This window comes from Fusarium poae, chromosome 1 (assembly GCF_019609905.1).
Source record: "Fusarium poae strain DAOMC 252244 chromosome 1, whole genome shotgun sequence".
Lineage (NCBI taxonomy): Eukaryota > Fungi > Ascomycota > Sordariomycetes > Hypocreales > Nectriaceae > Fusarium > Fusarium poae.
The window spans coordinates 9,524,612-9,537,654 of NC_058399.1; the positions used below are offsets into that span (position 1 = coordinate 9,524,612).

At 49.6% G+C, this 13,043-nt stretch overlaps 5 protein-coding genes across 5 annotated transcripts; 2 read left to right on the forward strand and 3 right to left on the reverse strand.

Moving 5' to 3' along the window:
* Window positions 1-1,601: 1,601 nt before the first annotated feature.
* Window positions 1,602-2,150, forward strand: FPOAC1_003077 (uncharacterized protein; the record flags this gene model as incomplete). The annotated part of the gene is made up of 1 exon (XM_044847649.1): window positions 1,602-2,150. The coding sequence occupies one exon, from the start codon at window positions 1,602-1,604 to the stop codon at window positions 2,148-2,150; it is 549 nt and encodes a 182-aa protein (XP_044713565.1).
* A 557-nt stretch (window positions 2,151-2,707) lies between these two features.
* On the reverse strand, window positions 2,708-5,276 carry TKL1 (Transketolase; the record flags this gene model as incomplete). Its single annotated transcript, XM_044847650.1, has 6 exons — window positions 2,708-2,824; window positions 2,893-4,542; window positions 4,596-4,680; window positions 4,738-4,833; window positions 4,893-4,939; window positions 5,223-5,276. The coding sequence occupies 6 exons, from the start codon at window positions 5,274-5,276 to the stop codon at window positions 2,708-2,710; spliced, it is 2,049 nt and encodes a 682-aa protein (XP_044713566.1).
* Window positions 5,277-7,584: 2,308 nt separating this feature from the next.
* Window positions 7,585-8,736, forward strand: FPOAC1_003079 (uncharacterized protein; the record flags this gene model as incomplete). The annotated part of the gene is made up of 1 exon (XM_044847651.1): window positions 7,585-8,736. The coding sequence occupies one exon, from the start codon at window positions 7,585-7,587 to the stop codon at window positions 8,734-8,736; it is 1,152 nt and encodes a 383-aa protein (XP_044713567.1).
* Window positions 8,737-8,838: 102 nt separating this feature from the next.
* Window positions 8,839-11,807, reverse strand: FPOAC1_003080 (uncharacterized protein; the record flags this gene model as incomplete). Its single annotated transcript, XM_044847652.1, has 3 exons — window positions 8,839-9,712; window positions 9,765-11,529; window positions 11,609-11,807. 3 exons carry the CDS (start codon window positions 11,805-11,807, stop codon window positions 8,839-8,841), a joined length of 2,838 nt encoding a protein of 945 aa, XP_044713568.1.
* Window positions 11,808-12,334: 527 nt separating this feature from the next.
* On the reverse strand, window positions 12,335-12,932 carry SNU13 (RNA binding protein snu13; the record flags this gene model as incomplete). Its single annotated transcript, XM_044847653.1, has 5 exons — window positions 12,335-12,489; window positions 12,545-12,659; window positions 12,714-12,739; window positions 12,798-12,860; window positions 12,917-12,932. 5 exons carry the CDS (start codon window positions 12,930-12,932, stop codon window positions 12,335-12,337), a joined length of 375 nt encoding a protein of 124 aa, XP_044713569.1.
* Between the last annotated feature and the right edge of the window lie 111 nt (window positions 12,933-13,043).

Here is a 13,043-nt window from a genome sequence, read left to right on the forward strand (position 1 = left end):
CAACACTTCTCCATAGAAATACACTCTTGGGTTTCTTCCATCTACGAAGTTGCAATTGTAATATTTAGGCAATAATATGGATTTCTGAGTGTATCCAGGTTTCTGGAGAGAATATATATCGCAAATCAAGACGGGTTGGTTCGCATGTAAAGCCAGACGTGTAGTATCAAGCAGTGCCCTAGAGTATGTACAAACCAACTCAGTCTTCCAGATGAGTAAACTTGCGTCAATTCGACCCTAACATACATATGTTTTTGTCTCAATGGATAGCTAGCCCCTGTTGTCTACAATCTCGTTGACCGCTTCAACACATTAAGTCGTTCAAGATCCGAGGTTTGTCAACCAGCAGATTCAAACCCACAACAATGACCACCTACACCTTATCGACATGTCTATTGTCGATAATATGTTCAAGCACGAAAAATGGTATTTCAATCACGTAAGTGAGGCATATGTTGCTTTTCCTCAACAAACAACCCACAATGGGTCGGTCCCCCCTCTCTCTTCAAAGGCCATCAAAAATCCATGTTAGGTATTGCAGCCAAGCAAACCGTCGTCAAATATCCTGGTAATTAATCCTGTACCCCACGATTTATCCAGCCCTCTTACTGCACCAATTAAGACTCAACTTTTTCAGACAGCATTCCCCCTCCTACATTACTTACTTAGGTCTCGACCTGGGGAGAGGAGAAGAGAAAATAGAAGGTAATGGAAAAGCCCAAAATAAACCGTCACTTGTTAGAATCAACAGAACGAACGAAGCCACAATCGCAATTGGAAATCTTCCACGCTATCTCCCCCCGCAAAACTTGATAGCTCTCCGACTTAGTTAGCTTCCACCTATCTGAATCTGGTCTAGGTACTGCGATAGCTGGTGGAAAACGGCGGCTCAACCACTAGAGCTTTCATAACCTTGGCCGTTTGAATAATTTCACTATCACTGTCAGTGGGGAAAGTTAAAGGCGGGGGAACGGCAAGTTCCTATACTCTTTAATAAGTTGCTGATACAGTATCCGTTTAATGTCTTCTTTTTATTAATAGCTTGCTCTTCGCCGATAACGCTCTCTCGACATTGTATGTTTCCGACGAACCACCGCAGAGTTCTAAGATTGCTAGGATTTCAAGATAACCATGATGGACTGACCGAACAGATATGATGTGAATTCTTATCACAACCCAGCAAGCTTCCCCCTCTTTGTAGGTAACAATTCTGGGTTTATCATATGGTGGAACCCACTGCAACATAAACACAGCAATTGCGTAAAGAGGGAGTGACAGAGCCATGCTCTCTCAGCGGGGTTCAACCTGACCAGCCAAGCCCCAAGCGAAGGCGCCAAAATGCTAGGTACCCTGTCTGTCTGTCCAGTTTAGGCGGTTGGTTGTCTAGGCCTGTCTCTGTCGCTGTCTCTCTAACACCAGATCATCCATCCATTCACCCATATCCGATCCATGACCTAATTATCAAACCCCCTCCTCCACTCACCTTACCTCCGCCATAATATTTTATTCTTTTCAACTGCACCAGAATCCCTTTAGCTCCGGCATAACTCTCCAATTCTTACAGACATCACAGCCTTTCTGGGGCTTTCGCCATCTTCATCATGGCCAGCCTCCCCTCGCAACACCCCACCCTGTCCCTCCACCTCTCCGACAGTACCCTCACCCCGCTCATCACCTCGGCCTCGTCGCAATCGCATCTCGAATCCCTTACAGCCCTAACCTCCAGCGCACTATCCTCACAGACAGCCGCCCAAAGACTTGGTCTTGGCCGCCCTCAGCGCCTCATGGTCGAGTACCCAGACCGCGGGCCTGTCGTGCTGTATTCATATCTTGATCCTCGCGACACCGTCGACACAACCACCAACAACCCGGCGGCGGCGATCTCAAGCCGTCCCGGTTCGGCGCCTGGATCAAGTCATGGTGCTGACCAAAGAGCACCTCGGTCTGAACCAGCGCCGACGTCCTACAGCGACCCGCGCTCTGAAGATGCGGCCCCGCCGCTCGTGGGCGTCGTTGTGGCCGGTTCCGCAGATGAAGCAAGAGAGGCCCGCCGCGCATCCGCAAGACTGGAGCGCGTAGGAAGAGAGATTCAAAAGGAGTGGGCTGCTGAAAGCAGTCAGGACCGCGCAAATGAGAATGGGCCAGAGTGATCAGACAAAGGGGACATTTGGAATCCGAACAATGCTTGTCGTTTTCATGACATGACGAAATACGTTTACGAAGCGATGTAATACGAAGCGATACCACAAGAGGATTACGCGAAACCGACATGAAGTACACGAGGAAACTAGGATAAAAGCTTTGGTGTATTTCGTCATTCAGGCTCGTGCACCATCTGTATTGCGACAAGTTGCAAGATGAGATGCGACAAGAGAAGAAAATCGACCAACATCTGGATTCGTGAGGAATCGTTGGAGACGCACATACAAATTCAAGATATTCAACCCAAGCACGACTATATAGACCATAGAATCGTGTGGCAGACAGTTGCCACAGCAAGACACGGCACGACACGACACGGCACGGCACGGCATATCAGTTCGTTGTTCTAAAAGACTTAATTTCATCTCGTAGTACGTCTAAGTTGCTCGAAATCCACAAAACCTTGCTCCAAAGTCCATCATCATAATCATTCTGCCCGGTCTCATTTTGTACCAGTATTTTTACTATTTTCCTTCGTTTCTTTTTACTCGTTATTATATTAGATCTAGATGATTTGCTGGAAGGCTCGGTTGATGGGAGATCGGATGTTGGGAACATCCTTCCAGAAATCGATGGTGGCAACGGCACGCTTGGCGATTCCCTCGGGGGTGAACTCGAACTTCTATAATAGGGGTCAGCAATTTGCTCGATTGGTTTCAGAATAAGTGCAGGGGAACTTGCCTTGTAGACGTCCTTGTAGGCACCAGAAGCACCGAATCGGTTGATACCGAACTGCTCGTGAGTGTAGCGTTCCCAGCCCATGGTGCTCATGACCTCAATGGACAGAGAGGGGATGCCGTCGGGAAGCACAGAGAGGCGGTACTCCTTGTCCTGGAGGTCGAAAGCCTCAAAGCAGGGCATGGAGACAATGCGAGCCTTGATGTTCTTCTGCTCCTGGAGATACTTGGCGGCGTCGACGGCGATAGAAACCTCGGAACCGGTAGAAACCAGGGTAATGTCGGCACCCTCAATCTCGCGCAGGACGTAACCACCCTTGGCGGCCTTCTCGATGGTAGAACCCTCGAGCTGGGGAAGGTTCTGACGAGACAGAGCAATAATGCTAGGGGTGTGCTTGGCAGTCAAGCAGACGTAGTAAGCACCACTGGTCTCGTTACCGTCAGCAGGTCGCCAGACCATGTTGTTGGGGAGAGCGCGGAAGTGAGCAAGAGTCTCAATAGGCTGGTGAGTAGGACCATCCTCACCGAGACCGATAGAGTCATGAGTGGCAACCCAGATGGTGCGGACGCGAGAAAGAGCAGACAGACGGACGGATCCAGCAGCGTAAGAAACGAAGTTCAGGAAGGTACCAGAGTAGGGGAGGATGGTACCGTAGGCAGCCAGACCGTTCATGATAGCACCCATACCGTGCTCGCGAACACCGTATCGGACGTATCGGCCAGAGTAGTCACCGAGACCAGTGGCCTTGGGCTGGAAGTCGACAGCCTCCTTCCAGCGGGTCAGGTTGGAGCCAGTCAAATCGGCGGAACCACCGAAAAGCTCGGGGATAACGCTCTCGACCTTGCTGAGGACGGTCTCGGACAGCTTTCGCGAGGCAATGGCGGGGTCGGAGGGGGTGTAAACAGGAAGACTCTTCTCCCAGCCCTCGGGAAGATCGCCGGTCAATCGGCGGACGAGGTCGGCGTGCTCCTTGGGGTACTGCTCCTTGTACTTGGCGAGGAGCTGGTTCCACTCCTGCTCACGGGCGGCGCCTTCAGAGGATCGCTTGCCATAGAAGTCATAGACCTCTTGGGGAACGGCGAAGCTCTCGTCAGGGTTGAAACCCCACTTCTCCTTCAGCTGCTTGATGTCGTCAGCCTTGAGAGGAGAACCGTGGACACCGTGGGTGCCCTGGTTGAGGGAGCCGAAACCAATGGTTGTCTTGAGCTGGATGAGAGTAGGCTTGTCAGTGACGGACTTGGCCTCCTTGATGGCAGCCTCAATGGCAGCAAGGTCGTTGTCACCATCTTCGACCTTGATGACTTGCCAGCCGTAAGCCTCGTATCGCTTGGGAACGTTCTCGGTAAAGGCAACAGCGGTGTCACCGTCGATTGTGATCTGGTTGTCATCCCAGATGGCAATGAGGTTGCCAAGCTGGAGGTGACCAGCCAGAGAGCAAGCCTCGCTGGAGACACCTTCCATCAAGCAACCATCGCCGAGGAAGGAGTAGGTGTAGTTGTTGACGAGGTCAAAACCGTCCTTGTTGAAGGTGGCAGCAGTGTGAGCCTGAGCGATGGCCAGACCAACTGCGTTGGAGATACCCTGGCCAAGAGGACCAGTGGTGACCTCGATTCCGGGAGTGTCGTGAGCCTCGGGGTGACCGGGGGTGCGGCTGTCAACGGACTGTGGGGTTTGTTAGCAAACATATGTGGAAACACGAGATTCAGACCACATACTCGGAAAGCCTTCAGGTCATCGATGCTGAGGTCGTAACCGAAGAGGTGGAGGATAGCATACTGGAGCATACAGCCGTGTCCGTTGCTAAAGGGCAAAAATGGTCAGTGGATGGGCGCAGTCCAACGGCCTCAATTAACTTACGAGAGAACGAAACGGTCACGGTTCAACCAGTCGGGGTTCTTGGGGTTGAAGTTCATGAACTTGTTGAACAGAACGTGAGCAACTGGGGCCATTCCCCTGTAGCAGTAATGTCAGTGTGTATTCTCATTGTGTAGGCGTAGATTGGATGAACTCACATGGGAGCACCAGGGTGTCCCGAGTTGCTATGAGCGGTCGCATCGGCCTGTTGAGCTCGTTAGTTTTCATGGCTCTTTCTCGCAATTCATTCTCGAGGTGCCGCGGAGCTGTCGGATTCAAAGCGAACACGCCAAATAAATCCCAAACTGCCGAAAACCCAACTATGATGTCCTCTGCGATTGATACTCTCACCACAATGTTGCTTGTCGCCCATTCCTCATGGTAAGAAATGGCGGGGCAGCCGTGGCGGGGTAAAAACCAATTCAGTGAGCTCGAGGGGGCGGAAGACAGCAGAGCAGCAGTGAAGAAGAGAGGGAAGTCGAGCTTACCGCGAGGACACGGATGGTGTTGATAGCCTTCTGGTCGATTTCGCCGTAACCCATTTTGACTGATTTATGAGTATTTTGATATATGAAGAAGAAGAAAGGAAGAGGAGGAGAAGGAGGAGAAGGAGGAGAGAAAAAGAGAGAGGAAGTAGAAGGGAGTGGAAGGTACTTGGGTGAAGGTACCTACCTCCCAGAATGACGGGGAGATAAATCGGAGCACGTCTGACGTCTACCTGCCACCTACCACGCTCCAACTACAGCTCAAACAAGGGTGGAGGGGTACAGGAAAGGTGCGGTAGTGTCATGAAATGTTAGTGGTCTCCAGTTTTCCCAGTCTTGTAGAATAATTCGGCCGGGTGATATCCCGCTACTATACGCGTTGACATGGTGATAATTTGTATGCTATGGACGGCTCAACATGTCTAGGGAGAGACTTGGGCTCTAATTTGAGCGATGCTTTACCTAATTCATTGTTTGGGGTCGCGTGAAACTGAAGCTGATGATGATGATGTTGTTGTTGTTATCTGTAGTCTCATCATGTCGCCATGCCTTTGAGTTTCAAAGTATAAGAAGGTAGCCCTTGGCAAGTATAATACATCCAACGCTGGGCAGGTAATTACAGTAGGAATGCGCATGTACCAGCCACCTCAAAAAGGGTAGACCGACAGCTTCACTTGTCGAATCGAATTCTCACTCAAACTCAGATTCCAGTATAACATGTCCCTCAACCGCCGCCGCCGCCGCCGAACGAGGTCAAATCTGGCCGGCGACACGCCGAGTGGATCTTCCGGTGGGGGGAATAGAATCAGAATAGGTAGATGGGGGGTATCATCAGTGACGCCAACCCATTCAAGGTGAACAGGGTGCCCCTCCTTGACGCGGTAGGCCAGTCAGTACCTTGGTACCTTATGTTTATCCTTTCTCATGACAGCTGTTATGTTACTATCATTGAGGCTTGTTTGTGAATATAATCATTCGGCTGAGTAAAAATACCACCCTCAAAACCAGTCACAAGCTAAGGATCCAATGCGTGCTGAGACAGGCCCATCGATCTGGTTAGGCTCAGGGTCCTCGTTGGTGTTGTCTCACCTTTCAGAGAGGTACATACATACGGGACATCGCCAGCTCGCCCAAGGATATGGACCCTCTTTAACCAGCATGAATATCCATGGATCTCCATAACGGCGGCACTTCTTACAACAAATTCTCGCTGCTGTGACGTCGAGTGGCCACTTCGTCATTGCATTGCATTGCGTTGCTTGTGTCTCTATCCGTATTCTGCTACTCTATCCAACATGTGAACCGTGCACAGGTAACCAAATGCTTTGCTGGCGATTCTTGGCCTCGATAATGAATTTTTTCTTGGAGGTTGTGTAAAAACATCAGATATTACTAAACGCACTTGGCCACTACCATGCCATTCTTTTATTTCCCTCAATTCTAAAGCTGAGGCTGAGTGTCGCCCACTGGTTAATAAATTTAACCGGCAATTAATAGGCAAAAGCGTTTCAATGGGCCATGTAGAAACTCCAACGAGTTTTGAATTGGTACGCCTAAAAGCATTAAAATGAGACCCCCAAACGAGGGGTTCAAAACGGCACAAGAGGGGCAGTAGCCCAAGTCCGATTGCTCCTATTGAGTCGGATACAATGCCGTTTTCAAATTCTGCTTCTGCCAGAGGTGCGGCTAATGGTGTTCCAATGTCACAGCCGCAACTGGTTGAGTAAGCTAACGACTTTATCGAACTTGAAATTTGATGGGGAGCGATACCGGTCCTGCCAGTTTGCAATCGTAAAAAAAAGAGAGAGAGAGGACGAGTAGCTTTTAGTACCTAGGTAGGTAGGTAGACAAGAACAAGGCAGCCAAGAGATTGAGGTGTGGTAGCTACATGCAGCATTTTTCACCCCAACACGGTAAAGGATAAACTATGTCAGTGTTTATCAATGATGCCGTAACTGCTGATGAATGATATGACATATCTATCCGGGAGCTTCGACTCTCCCAATCTCAAAGTTTCGCGGCCGCCCAGCTCTCATGACAAACTTTTGACAAGAACCAAAATGTGATGTGATAATGTTCACGAGACTGATTGCTAACTCACTTACACTCACCTAACTAACCGTTGGTTTCGCTGTCTTTCACCGAAGAACCGCCAGCTCACTTACTCGCAGCCTTCGATGGAAGTGGGGGTTTTCGATTTCATCGGTCAAACATGTCCGAGATTTTCCCCCTCCAGTATCAAATTACTAAACCAACAACCACCGTGACGTTGCCGACGACAACCTCGAGTTTGTTTACTCGCCAATAGAAACCAGCCAATGAGCTGAAAATACCAGAGATTTCAGGATAGAGACAAAAGACAGGAATGGTCAAGAAGACTGGCCCTTCGAAGAAGGCCGCTTCCTCATCGAAGCAGAGCAGCAACAAAAAGTCAAATGCCCCGCCAGAAACCTCTTCACCAGCTCTTCAGAGCGAAGAGGAGCAGCAGCGTCTTTTGAATATCTTTTCAAGCGCTTTCAACAGTACGCTTACTTCAGATGACTTTACAACAACGCTCCAGGAGATAAAACAGTCCTTATTCAACAGGGAATTCGCTACCGCATTCGGGAGAGAGGATTATCTCGAAGCCTATGCTGCTCGATGGAGCCCCACACGAGCCCTTTGCTATGCTACGGTGTTGCTAAGCATCAAGCGTTACCTTGAAAAGATTTTGGTTCCCAACAAGGAGACGTCTGATGTTGGTCAGACTCAGGGAGAGACGAATAATGATGAAAACGATAAGCCGGAACAGGATATCGCTGCGGGAATAGAATCTATCAAGCTTGACAGCCCTTCTCCTTCACGGAATACCTCTCTGCATATGCTATCGGTCGGCGGTTGTGCGGCCGAGCATATCGCTTTTGCATCCTATGTCCAAACCACTTCTACATATGGCAACCTAACGCTTCTCGATTCAGGTCCATGGGCAAATGTCGTATCTCTCCTGGAATCAAGTACTATCAGCCCCCCACCAATCTCAAAGTATGCTTCCGCAGCTCGTCAAGCAGCAAACCGCCCGATGCTAGGAAAAGATCAGCTTTCCATCTCCTTTGTCCAGAAAGATGTCTTGAGTCTTGACGTTGATTCTCTTTCAGCTCAGTGCGCCGGTGGCAAGACACCTATCCTCTTGACCTTACTCTTCACGCTCAATGAGCTGTACACCACGGCAGGGATCGGTAAAACGACCAAGTTCCTCAAGAACCTAGGACAAGTCCTTGCTCCGGACAGCCTGGTCCTTGTGGTAGATAGTCCGGGCAGCTACTCTGAAGCAGCCCTGGGCAAAGAAAAGAAGAAGTATCCTATGCAATGGCTACTGGACCACACCCTTATGCAAACTGAAACCCATGGATACTCATGGGGGAAGCTGCAGTCGGACGAATCCACATGGTTTCGTCTTCCAGAAGACTTGTCGTATCCGATAGCGTTGGAGGATATGCGTTATCAGATGCACTTGTACCGCCTTCAGAAACCAATATAATCGAAAATTGCCATTTAGCAATGCATTGGTATTGTGTCTCATATTATCTATGCCATTATTACGTATGCGTCGATTCTTTACGTCGATTATTGGATGGGTCAATCAAGCCCACACCATTTTCTTAAGCGAATGCCCCAGCTGCTCTAGCAATCCCGTATTCTTCTTCGCCTCCTCAAGAGAAATGATAGGACCCGTCTCCATGAGAGCTTCATGCTCTTCGCCTGGCTGTCCTGGTTGTTTTTCCAGTGCCAGCCGCTCAATCTCACCACATATTGTGGACACCTGCTGGGTTTCTGTTTGTTTCGGGCCATCGTGACCCAAAATAGCAACGGAGGAGTCTGCATTGGTTGCTTTGAAGACAAGACGGCGAATGCTTGGCGGCAATGGTGACGAACTCTTGCTAGTAAGCAAGTTCGCCAGGCTGGCCGGTAAACTCGCATCCTTCTGCTCGGCTGGGCTGTCCTTTCCCGCCATCGTGCCGTGGCTTGATAGGGTTCGTGTATTGGTACGACGAATGTCACTTTTGCCGGGACTATATGTCACCACGAAGCCGGCGTTCTTGACCTCATCGATGTGAGACAAAGAGATTGTCGAGGTGATGTAAGTTCCATACTTAATACCTGTGACACTGTCGAGCTCAACACGCTCGAAGGATGATACCTTGTCGGACATCCAGTCAAAACGACATGAATAGAGAGCCGCATCTGTCAGCAAGAGAACAACTTCTTCCAGGGGCCAAGACCTAATGACGTCGGGTGTAGTTGGACTCAAGAGTACCCAGCCGCCATGGAATTCTTCCTTCTCATCGGCTATCACTCGCTTCTGACACAGTTCAACGGCCAGTTCTCTCATCTTGGTGACAGACACCGCTGGGTCCTTTGTCATCATATCGCTTTCAAACTCTTCAAAGATCTTCGCCGTTACGTTTCCGAGGAGGAAATCAATAGCTGCTTGGCTGAAGTAGTCATTGACCATGCTATCTTGGTTAGCAAGAAATTAATAAACAAAGCGCTAGTTGATAAACATACCCGCTGTAATATCGAGCAAGCCCGAGGCCCAAATCGTTCAAAGCCCCACGGTAATCCCTCTTTCGCGTTCTCGTATAATCACCCTTCATCGCCGCTGTTGACGCATACTGTTTGGACACTGCATCGCCGTTGTCTGCCCAAAGAGTATTGAACCAAGCAGTCACCTGGTCCGTCTGTGCGCTCATGTCAAAACCTTCCTCCTTGAGCTGAACTTCAAGCATATGCTTTGCGAACGAGCTTTGGCAGACGTTGGTGCGATCAAGGCAGTCCATGCAGTTGGTTCGGAAGACACCTTGCTGCCGGGACACCTGCTTACCGTCCTTTTGTACGGTACTGCCAAAGCTCTCAATCTTATCTCTGAGTTGATCCAAAAGTATGCTGACGTTTTCGAATTTCATGCCTTTGCAAGCCGCGTGAAAATCGAACCACTCGAAGGGTATCTTGTTATCTTGACTTGCTTCCTTGTTAACTTCTTCTATTGCTTTCTCGTATGCACCACCAATAATTGATTCGACCCCGTGTTTTTCCACGAGGTTGATGATTTGAAGCTGGCCATAATTCCTAGACAAACTTTCGAAATGCTTACGACACGCAGCTTGGTTGGCCTCCTCAGAGTGTTGCTGTATGGGTGTGGGCTTAAAAGCATATGGGGACTGTTTGAAGAAAAGAGGGATACTACCTCTTACTTGCAAAAATGAGTAGACATTCGAAGACGGGTCCCAAGTAGGCGCAGAGAGTAGCTGTTCAGTCTCTACCATGTTCGCAACGAAACCATCCTGGTCGATGCCACGGCGCAGATATCGCAGACCAGCTCTTTTTGTAGAGCGTCGCGAAATCACGGTTATAAGATATTTTCTCTCTGAAGAACGAAGATCAATGGACGCTCTGGAGCTTCCGAATCCCGGAAACTCTGAGTGCTCTTTAGTGGGTGACAGATCAGAAAGTTCAACAGAATCCTTTCCTTTGTCGTCGCTTTGCGGAGGCTGGTTATCAACGATGAATGTCTTCTGTCCCACGAAACCTTGCATCAAAGGTAATGCTAGACAATCTTGCCCACTAGATGTAAATGGCTGCAGGAGATTTCGGTTCCAAAAGAACACCTCATCGACCTGGTTGTGCAAAGGGGTCTCGGTATTCTGAGGCACAGATCTTTCATCGAGTGAGCGGGTGAGGTCAAAGTCATAGGAGAAGTAGAAACTTCGAGATGAACCAAAGAGAACCTGGGCAGTCCGCAACAGTTTGGGCAACAATTCAGGCTCACTGGGCGCAACATTACCTGGCCCCTCCTGCGCCTCGTCCGATGAGGACTCAACTGCAGTAGAAGCCGCTTGCGACGCCTTTGGAGCATTGCTTAGTCCCATGTTTCTCTTTTGGTCCAAAGTCCAGCCACTTCGACTGAACCAGCGTTGGGCAAATCGACCATAACTGCCTCTTCTGCGAATTACATCTTCGGCAACGCGGCTCCTAGCAGAGCCTGGCCTTGCATCGTCGTCATCGATGATAGCATCTTCAACTTCGTCTGATGCTCTAGAAGGAAACTCGACATCTTCTTCGTCGCTGCTATCGCTATCGTTTCCTGAGTCTCTTGCTTGACGTGACAGGTGGTCCGAGGTTCTCTTTACGGCTTCCTCGGCGCCTGTTTTCGATACGCATGGTGTGATGGCGACTTCGGTTACGACGTAGATAGGATGGCCGCATATCTGTGCGACTTGCTGGCGCCGGGTAATAGTAACAAGATAGCTTAACTTGGACACAGTGATGAGACCTAGAATAGTGAAGCAAATTAGTCTCGATTGTACATGGCATAGGACAAGCCGGTAAGCATGGGCCTTGAGGTCTCGTACCAATCACTCCAAAAGCTTCAAATGACGAGTCTGGTTTTGAATCATCTGATACATATTCGCGCTGGACACGAGAAATTGACGCGTCGCCGTATTTGATTCGCACCGGTTGGAAGGGTCGTTGACCCTTGGAAGACAGAGGCTGTATTACAAGCCCGTCTATTGCTGCGCAGATGAGGAGCTTGCGAGCGATAGCCGGCATTGTGCGGGGCACGCAACTTTTTGTTGGCGAAGATGTACGGGCATTCAGAGGCAACAACAGGGGAGTAATAACAGAACGATTGACGATCCAGCAGCAACAAAAGATGCAAAGTTGAGTTGCAATCCAACTGCAGAAAGAGCCAGGGAAAGCTGCAGTTCACTTGACAGAAATCAGACATGACCGCATCAGCTTAATCGATTTTTGGTAGTGGAGACGTCATAACTTGGCAGTGCTGTAACCACTATATAGCGCCAAAAAGCCGCCGAAACCGCATTCGCATTGGAGTATAATTCGTCATATCCACTTTGGTTCGTTTTCGTATTGAGCTTTCGTCAAGACAGTTGATGATATTACTATTCTACCCAAGGGCCTAATTTCATACACCAATTATTGCACCATATGATTGGGACCGAAGCATCTAAGTTCGGCAACAGATCTCAGCAGCAACAAACAGACATTTGGAGCCGGCTGCCCACAGACGAAAAAGGTTTCCATCTTTTGCTTTCCTCCTCGACTCGTTGGGTATCTTAGATGGCGAGGCGCTCGACCTTGTCGCGCATGGCTCGGATCTGGCCAGCAAGCTCGCTGGCGTCGTTGCTGGTGATGCTAGCAGCAATGACAGCACGGCTGACACCACAGGCACGGCCAAGGTGCATCTTGCTGCTGACGTAAACGTAGGGAACTGGTGGGCAGAAGTTAGCAAAATGCGAACATCTTGGTTTGCCGGTATCGCTTACCGTTCTTGTCCTCGCAGAGAAGAGGGAGGTGGAGGAGAATGGCAAGAGGCTGAGTGTCGGCAGCGAGGATGACAAGCTCAGAAACACCACGGTTCAGGGTCTTGGTGGCCTCGTTCTACGGTGTTGTTAGTAAGGGTGGAGGAAAAGTTGCAAATCAGGTAACACTTACGGCACCCTTCTTCAGCTGGCGAGCATCTGTATAACAACGCGTTAGCGACAATCTCTCAAACAGACCAGCTCAAAAAGAACTTACGCTGAGAAGACTGAACAAGATCGAGAAGCTCCTGCTCGAGCTTCTGATCGGCAAGGGGCCAGGCTATCAGATAGGTCAGTATACCACACATTGTAATTTTGAGAGAGGGCAGGCTGTACCAGCGCTTTCAGACATATTGAAGATTAAAACCGAGGTTTGTGTTTAGGAAAGACTCTGGTGGCGAGCGGTCAGTAACCAATTCTGGATGTAGTGGTCGGGATTGGTTGAGCGGCGGTAGCTGTATCA